This window comes from Corvus kubaryi, unplaced genomic scaffold (genome assembly GCF_017639235.1).
Source record: "Corvus kubaryi isolate FWS band 111438036 unplaced genomic scaffold, C.kubaryi_AGA036_p1.0 36963, whole genome shotgun sequence".
Classification (NCBI taxonomy): Eukaryota; Metazoa; Chordata; class Aves; order Passeriformes; family Corvidae; genus Corvus; species Corvus kubaryi.
In genome coordinates, this window is record NW_024580993.1 from 1 (window position 1) to 5,193 (window position 5,193).

The following is a 5,193-nucleotide window of genomic DNA, read 5'->3' on the forward strand; positions in this document are numbered from 1 at the left end:
GACTCGGCTCCCGGTTTTTTGGGGGGGTGGGGAGGTGCACGCCTGGGTGCCCATTCGGGGGGGCAGGAGGATGCCTGGGTCCCTGCGCTGGGGGTGGACCAGGATGTCTGGAATCGCCGTTTCTGGGAGGGGGACAGCAGGATACCTGGATCCCCAATTTGGGGGGGCCTGGGGGGGGCAGCACGACACGTGGGTCCCCTATTTTAGTGGAGGGGTGGAGTAGCGGGATGACGGGATCCCAATTTTGGGCGTTAGTAGAATGCCTGGGTCCCTATTTTGAAGGGGGTGGGGAATACCGTGACAGCTGGGTCCCCATTTTGGGGGGGCACCGGGACACCGGGGTCCCCTCCGGGGGGGATGCCCGGCTCTCCGGGTGCTCGGCTTCCCTCTAACACGTGGAGTGAGGGGTCTGGTGTCCGTGGGGGCCGGCACCCCCCGCAGCAGCGTCCCCTCTGCCGTGGGAGACCACCGGCATCCGCTTCCCCCGCGCCTCCCGGTCCCGCTTCGGGCGCGTGGAGGGGCAACGCCCTTGGGGAAGGGGGGTGGGGCAGAGCAGGGAAGGTGAGAAAGGGCGGGGCCCGGGCGCCTTGGTGCGAAAGCGGGGAGGGAGCCCGGATGTCTGGGTCCCGTCCCGGGGGGGTTCGGGCGGTGCCCGGGCCCGCCGTGCCAGCCGTTATTGCGCCAGCCCGGGCGGCGCTCGCCGCGTCACGGCGGGCGCGGCCCCTTTAAGGGACTCCAGCCTCTGCCCGTTTAAGAGCCCCCAGCCCGGCGGGCCCCACCCCCGCCATCGCCCCTTGGAAGGCGGGGGGGGGGGGGGTGGGCACTGTTGTGCCGTTGCCGTGGCGACCGTTGCCGGGAGACGGCCCCGCCCCGGCGCTCCCACAACGGCGCTGCTGTCCCGGCGCCCACGCGGGGGCGGGGCCGTGGGAATCCATGGGGACCCTGCAGGGGGCGCTCCGGGGGCGGGGCCGTGGGAATCCATGGGGACCCTGCAGGGGGCGCTCCGGGGGCGGGGGGGTTCTGTGGGGAGCCCATGGGGGCGGGCGGGGACCCTATGGGGGCTTAGAGGGGCCGCTAAGGGCGGGTCCGTCCAGACCCCACGGTGGCCTATTGGGGACGCTACGGGCCAGCTGTAGGTGACCCCACAGCAGTACAAAGGAGGCGCTGTAAGAGTCTTTAGGTGACGGCCCAGAATCTCTAGGGCCCTATAGGATGGCGCTCAGGATCTATACAGGGGCTGTTATAAGGGGTACTGTAGGCATTCCCTCAGCAGCCATATATGGGCACTGCATGGGGTCGATAAGCACTGCTAAGAGGGGTCTCTGAAGGCGTCACGGAGGGTCTCTAGGTAGCCCAGGGTACCTGGAGTGCAGCAGTGCAGAAGGTCTATAGGGCACACTACGGACATTCCATAAGGGAAATAAGCTGTGCTGGGGATGCCTAATGGGGTGTATGCCACTGTATGGGGGGCCTCTGTGGGCACGTGGGGTTTATGGGGAGGGTTCAGAGGGTGCCCCCCCAGGCCGTATGGATCCTATATGGCCCTGTACCCGCAGATCCTGTGCCTGCTGACCCTGATCTGCTTCGGGGCATCACGCTCGGGCTACGCGGGGCTGGCCGCGGTGGAGCTGGTGTTCGCCGCGCTGGTGCTGCTGGCCTGGGGCTGCCGCCTGCCCCCCCGGCTGCCCCTGCTGCACTGGGGCTGGACCGTGAGTCGGGGGGCACTGGGGGAGTCTGGTGGAAATTGGGGGGGATTAGAGGGGGTTTGGGAAAGCTGAGAGATTTGGGGGGCATCTGGGGGGGCTGAGAGGAGGTTTGAGGGTTCTTGGGCTGGGGAGAGGTTTGGGGGACTCCTAATACGGCTTGGAGGTCATGGGGAGTGATTTAGGATGAGGTTTGGGAAAGCTGAGAGGGGATTTGAGGACTGGGGGTGTTCGGGGGGCACTGGGGGCCTGGGAGGAGGGAGAGGATCTGAGGGGGCCCTGGCAGGGTTTGGGGGACACTGGGAGTGGATTAGAGGTGTTTGGGGGGGGCTGAGAGGGGTTTGGGGGGGCTGGGGGGAAGGTTGGGAGGTCCTGGAGTGGCTGAGTGGGAGAGTGTCCCTGGGGGTTGGGGGTCCCCAAAGAGTTTGGGGGTCTCTGGGGGGAATCCCTGGAGGTCGGGGGTCCCCAGAAGGTTTGGGGGTGTCTGAGGGGTCCCATCTGTGCCCCCCAGGACTTCACGCGCTGCGTCATCGGGGCTGTGCTCTTCCTCATCACCTCCCTCATCGTCATTGTCGGCCACCGGGACGGCGCCGGCATCGCGGGAGGGGTGAGCGGGGAATTTGGGGGGGCCGGGTTGTGGGATCTCTGACCCCCCCTCGGGTGTTTGGGCTCCTGACCAGGGTGTAGGGAGGGGGTGGGGGGGGGTTTGAGGGGTCTCTGACCCCTCCCAGGTGTTTGGGCTCCTGGATAAGGGGGATCTTTGTGGGTGTAGGGGGTTAGGGTACAAAGGAGGGGTCTGGGGGTCTCTGATCCCCCCGCCCCCCATGTGTTCTGGCTCCTGGATGGGGTGGGGGGGGGTGGGGCTACAGGGGGAGTTTGGGTGTCTCTGACCCCCTCTACCCATCAGGTGTTCGGGATCCTGGCTGGGATCCTTCTGGGATACGACGCCTACATCACCCTACCCACACGGCAGGGCCACACTGCCGCCCCCACTGGTGTGTACTGGGAGCACTGGGAAGGGGGTTCCTAACCTACAGGGGGAAGTGGGAGCACTGGGGAGGGGTTGCTGCCCCAGGGGAGGGTACTGGGAGCACTGCCAAGGACCAGTAGGGGAGAGCTGGGAGCACTGGGAGTGGGGGAGATGACCCATGGGGGTAACTGGGAGCACTGGGAAAGGGAGGGCAGCCCTACTGATGGAACTGGTAGGAACACATAGTGGAGAACTGTAAACACTGGGAGGGGGTTGCTGCCCTGTGGAGGGTACTGGGGAGAAATCCGGGGGGTTGAAGATCCCCAGAGGGTTTGGGGGTCCCTGGGGGTGTAACTAATCCCCCCACTTTGTCTCCCCTTCAGAGTCCCCAGACGGTGCCTGAACAACCCAACAACCCAGAGACCTCCCCAGATCTCCCCCCCCCGCAGGGGGACCCCCAGCCTTAAATTATTGAGGGGTCCCGACGCCTGGGTCCCCCCGGGGGGGGGGACAGGGGTAGATCTGGAGGTTCCTCAGGGGTTGCCCCTCCCCAAAATGCCTTCGCAAGTGCCTTGAACCGCCCGTGCCTCAGTTTCCCCCTGGGGAGACCTCCCCTCAGGTTTAAGGATGCCCTTGCCCCTCACGGGTTTTGGGGTGCCCGCCTCAGTTTCTGGGGTACCTCCGTTAGTTTTCGGGGTGTTCCCCCCGTCCCCCAGCCCACGGGAGGCTTTTTGGGGCAATATATTGGGAAATAAAGGTTTTTTATTACTGCATTACCGTTTCCGGTGGCTCTGTCGCGACAACAGCCTGTCGGGGGGTGTCTATAGATCCTGAAGGACTTGTCCCGGCGCCCCAAAATGTACCCCCAAACCCCACAGACTACAGCTCCCAGCGTGCCCCGCGTGGCGGGAAACCCCTCCCCTCACGAAAAAAGGCGGGAAACCCTCCCCTCACAGTTCCCGCCTGGTAAGAAACGGTGGGAAACCCCCTCACCACACAGGAAAAAGAGCAGGAACACCTCTCCTCCGCTCACGGAAAAATGGCCGGAAAGCCCCCTCCCCTCACCATTCCCGCCTGGTGAGAAAAGGTGGGAAGTCCTCTCCCCTCATGGAAAAATGAAGGGAAACCCTCCCCCCTCTCCTCATGGAAAAGGGCGGGAAACTCCCCGTCCCCTCACCGAAAAAGGGAGGAAACCCCTCCACCCCTCACGGCTCCTGCGTCGCACAGCAAAAAAGGGGCCCAGAAATCCCCCCTCCCCTCAAAGAAAAAGGCGGGAAACCCACACGCAATTCCCGCCCCGCGCATGCGCGGTGCGAAAAGGAGCCCCCCCCACCTCGCGCGCCCTCCCCTCACGCTTCCCGCCAGGCGCACGCGCATTGCACCCGCCGCCCGCCTCAGCCGCCGCCGCCGCCGCTCCGCCCTCACCGCTCCCGCCGCGTCCGTTCCTCCTTCCTCCTGCGTTTCCTCCGCGGTCCTTCCCGGGAGCGTTCCGGTACCGCGGCGAGCGGGAGGCAGCGGCGAGGGCGAGGGGGGAGGTTGTAAGGGGGAGGGGGGGAAATCGCGCGCGCCGGGGTGGGCGGGGCTGCGCGTGCGCCGGCCGCGCGCCAGGGGCGGGAACGCCAGGACAGCGCATGCGCAGTGGCTCAGTGAGGGTTTGTAGGGAGGGTTTAAATGTAGGACCTATAAAAATGACACGACCTAAATTGATGTGATTTAAAGGCTTTGTAGAGGTGTGAACAGGCCGTGGGGACCCCCCATAACCCGTGGGTGTGGGTTGGAGCTACAGAATCTCCCTGGGACCCCCCTGTGTGCCCCCCCCCCCCATATAAGCAATGGTTTGTTTACAGTAGGACCTACAAATAAACCATCGAACCTATAAATAGATAGTGGGGCACACAAATAAACAACTCTGTGGAGGTTACAACATCACAAGTGGCGCGCGGGGGGTGCCCCCCCGAGCCCTGGGTGTGGGTTGGGGGCTGTGGTGGGTGCCCCCCTCGTGAGCAGGGCTTGTTGCCAGCAGGCCGTGCGGGGTCGCCATGGGCCGCTCCTCCAAGGACAAGCGCGACATTTACTACAGGCTGGCCAAGGAGGGCGGCTGGAGAGCCCGCAGCGCCTTCAAACTGCTGCAGCTCGACCAGCGCTTCCAGCTCTTCCAGGGTACTGGTGGCACTGGGGGCACTGGCAGGGACTGGGAGCACTGGGGGCAGTGCTGGGGGAGGCACTGGGAGTGCTGGGGGTGACTGCGAGCACTGGGGTAACTGGGAGCACTGGGGGCCCAGAGGTCTGGGAGCACTGGGGTAATTGGGAGCACTGGGGGCCCAGAAGTCTGGGAGCACTGGTGTAACTGGGAGCACTGGGGGCCCGGGAGCACTTGGGCCCAGGAGCACTGGGGTAACTGGGAGCACTGGGGGCCCAGAGGTCTGGAAGCACTGGTGTAACTGGGAGCACTGGGGTAACCGGGAGCACTGAGGTAACTGGGAGCACTGGGGCCCAGGGGTAACTGGGAGCACTGGTGTA

The 5,193-nt window shown here is 65.2% G+C and overlaps 2 protein-coding genes across 4 annotated transcripts in view; both read left to right on the forward strand.

Annotated features, from left to right (window-relative positions):
• Positions 1 to 1,095: 1,095 nt before the first annotated feature.
• Positions 1,096 to 3,446, forward strand: PLP2 (proteolipid protein 2). The gene is made up of 4 exons (XM_042020337.1): positions 1,096 to 1,709; positions 2,215 to 2,310; positions 2,611 to 2,698; positions 3,057 to 3,446. Exons 1-4 carry the CDS (start codon positions 1,437 to 1,439, stop codon positions 3,074 to 3,076), a joined length of 477 nt encoding a protein of 158 aa, XP_041876271.1. The 5' UTR covers positions 1,096 to 1,436; the 3' UTR covers positions 3,077 to 3,446.
• Positions 3,447 to 4,036: 590 nt separating this feature from the next.
• FTSJ1 (FtsJ RNA 2'-O-methyltransferase 1) overlaps positions 4,037 to 5,193 on the forward strand; it is a 4,642-nt gene continuing 3,485 nt past the window's right edge. For 2 of the 3 annotated variants that reach the window (XM_042020331.1, XM_042020332.1), the window contains exons 1-2: positions 4,037 to 4,165; positions 4,694 to 4,833. In XM_042020331.1, the coding sequence (XP_041876265.1) occupies positions 4,713 to 4,833 (121 nt within the window). In that variant the 5' untranslated portion in view covers positions 4,037 to 4,165; positions 4,694 to 4,712. The remainder of the gene's footprint in view (positions 4,166 to 4,693; positions 4,834 to 5,193) is intronic. The other variant, XM_042020333.1, reaches the window with a different exon arrangement.

Coding starts and splice junctions, on each gene's coding strand:
- PLP2 (XM_042020337.1), top strand. CDS start 1,437: ATGCCTAATGGGGTGTATGCCACTGTATGGGGGGCCTCTGTGGGCACG. Junction 1,710..2,214: donor TGCTGCACTGGGGCTGGACC/GTGAGTCGGGGG, acceptor TGTGCCCCCCAG/GACTTCACGCGCTGCGTCAT. Junction 2,699..3,056: donor CCACACTGCCGCCCCCACTG/GTGTGTACTGGG, acceptor TCTCCCCTTCAG/AGTCCCCAGACGGTGCCTGA.